At 47.0% G+C, this 2,781-nt stretch overlaps 1 protein-coding gene across 1 annotated transcript in view; it reads left to right on the top strand.

Moving 5' to 3' along the window:
* The first annotated feature begins 1,623 nt into the window (after positions 1-1,623).
* CHD1L (chromodomain helicase DNA binding protein 1 like) overlaps positions 1,624-2,781 on the top strand; it is a 52,056-nt gene continuing 50,898 nt past the window's right edge. Inside the window, exon 1 of the mRNA XM_019627803.1 lies at positions 1,624-2,022. Coding sequence (XP_019483348.1) covers positions 1,890-2,022 — 133 coding nt within the window. The 5' untranslated portion in view covers positions 1,624-1,889. The remainder of the gene's footprint in view (positions 2,023-2,781) is intronic.

Below are 2,781 nucleotides of genomic sequence, written 5' to 3'. Positions count from 1 at the left end.
CAGTATTTACAGAATGACTCAAGGCATCAAATGAGCTTCACAAACCAGTGCTGTTTTTGAGTTTTTATGAATAAATTAACCTAAGTCATCTCTTTTGTAGCTCACAACTAATTTCTCCCTTTTAAGGTTAGGTGAGGATGGGGGAAAGTGCAACTTTAATCTGAATTTACTGAAGATGGAAGCACCCAGATTACCCTAAATGGGAATAGTATTCTGATGACATAACCCAGAGAGCAAATAACGTTCCTGTTCCAGCTTTTCCAATTACCATTCTAAGTCACAGGTTCCTCATCTATAATGTGGGGACAGTGATAGTACTTGTTTATAGGGCTGCTGTGAGAATTAAACTGATAGGTTGCCTGGTAAAGGAACGTGCAGAGTCAGGCAAGTTAAGAAAGTTTAAGCAATTCTATTAAGAGAGAGACTATCAGGCTGAGGAAAGATGGCTACAGCCCGGGCTACACGTCTGAAGGAGACTTGCAGCGCCGAGGGAGGGGGTGAGGAGGGTTATATAGGGTCGGTGCCAACATGGAAGCATTGTTTGAACAGAGAATTCTGACTGCCTGTATGCCAGTAGCTGTTTTGGGGCATTTTCTGTTTCACAAGTTTGGCTCTGTCTGCAGGTGAAGGCAACAGACATTTTGTTGTTTTCTTGCAGACATGGCTCTGTCTGTAAGTCAAGGTCTCTGAGACCTAACATTCACAGGCCTAACATTAAGTCAAGAGACCTAACATAAACTGGAACATAACTGTAGGGACCCAGGCCCAGACCCTAGGCTAGGGCCCCCGCCCAGAGGAATGAAAGAAACTTCTGCTTCAGCAAAAGTTAACAAAGTATCTTGTCAAGAGAATAGGAAAAGATAAACTAGGTATGCTTTATAGCTTACTTATTAGGGAAAAGATTAGTTGGGTAGCTTGTTAGGAAAAGTTAAACAAGTCATGTTTTATAGCCCGTCAAAAAGATAAGCAAGTTATGTATTAGCTCGTTAAAAATAATAACCTAACTATGTTTTATAGTTTGTTAAAATAAGATAAACTAACCATTTTTCATTTTTACACACTAACTGCTTTTTTTTGCTTCTGTATCCAGCTTCAGCTATAAATTCCTTACCCACCAAGACTTAGGGGCTGATCTCTCCCTTTGAGAGACAGTCCCAGGTCTGGTCATAAGGTCTCTGGAACGAAAATCTTTTGTGCAAGTTTTGTTAAGGAGCCGTAAACCTAACATAACGTCCACAAACAGGTCTTAGGGCAGCACCTTGAACTCCATCAATAAATGCAGCTATTTGGTTATTATCCTATTTGTATTGGTGTTGAGTCATGGTGACCCCTAATCTTAACACATTGCTCCCCATAATTCACTTGAGAAATCCATTGTGGCAATGACATCTTTAGTCACTTTTATTTACTGCCATTGAGAGGTTCCTAACTACAACCTACAGCCAACAGGGAGTAAGTTAGGAGGATCTCAGGGCCTGAACCAATGTATTCCTATTGTAAACTGAACCGAGCACGCCAGCCTTTACAATCTTGCTGTGAATCGCTGGAGAGCAGGGACGATGTCTTAACTGAACTATCTATACCCCCAGAGCCTAGCACAGTACCGGGCACGTGACAGCCAATTTGATTCCATAATAAGTGAGTGACGAGCACATGCCGACTCCCTGACGGGCGTAGAGCGCGCCTATGCACAACCACAAGCACGGGAGTGAGAACCCAGCCGCCCCGCGTGCACCCAGCTGCAGGAAAACCCGGGGGACACCCGAAGGTGACCCGCAGCACTGCCTCGCGTCCGGAACTCGCGCCGCAGGGCTCACACCCCGGCGGCCGCGCGCGTCGGGAAGAAGGAAACGCACGGACGGACGCGGGGCGGAGCCTCTCCGGGCCGGATGGAGCGCGCGGACGCCGGGACCCGCGGGGCCAACATGCCCAACTCCTTGCTGGCTCTTCAGACCCAGAGCGGAGCCGAGGCGGCGCGGGCGCGGGTGCAGGAGCAGGACTTAAGGCGGTGGGGCCTGACAGGTCAGTGGCCCGGGGCGCAGTTCCGCNGAAACTCACGTCCGAGGCGTACCTTGGGCGGCTACAAGATGAAATGGATCCCCACGCCACTTGACAGGTGCCAAAGGTTATATAGGGCAAAAGGGAGAAGAGTCAAGGATACCAGTATGTGAATGCCACCAGATATGGGAAGTGAGTTTGCATCCTTGAACAGGTCCAGACAAAGTCCCGGAACCAGCCTGTGATGGGAAGCACGGGGAAAGGTGCTGATTTCATGTTAAATTGAACATCGATCATGATGACACAGCATCTAAAGCGGGTGTTTACAGAAAGCAATCTCCTTTATGGCCTGCGTCCAGCTCACATATCCAGCAGTTGTCACATCATGGAACAGTCTCTCCTCTACACCTCCTGTTGACCCAGTATCCCCTTTTAGTTCCTGCGCCCAGTATTTTTTCTTTCTTTCTTTCTGCAAACTCCTTGAAAGAGGCGTGTGACGTTCTGTCTCCACTTTCTTTCCTCCAATTCCCTTTTTCAAACCCACTCCAATCAGGCTTTTGATTCCCCAATATACAGAAATTGTTCTTGCCAAGGTCTTCCGTGACCACCATATTGCTCCATTCTGTGGTTACTTCACTATCCTATCTTAACTCTCAGCTCCATTTGTCACAGACATCCACTTCTTCTTCTTGAAACTCCTCTTCACTTGGCTTCAGGAATACCACACTCTTAGTCTCATGGTCTGCTTTTTAATCTCTTCTGCTGGTTCCTTCTCATCTTCTT

The sequence above is a fragment of the Hipposideros armiger genome, unplaced genomic scaffold, assembly GCF_001890085.2.
Source record: "Hipposideros armiger isolate ML-2016 unplaced genomic scaffold, ASM189008v1 scaffold_741, whole genome shotgun sequence".
Lineage (NCBI taxonomy): Eukaryota > Metazoa > Chordata > Mammalia > Chiroptera > Hipposideridae > Hipposideros > Hipposideros armiger.
Note: the sequence above shows the minus strand (reverse complement) of the source record. Positions and strands in the feature narration are given on the sequence as shown.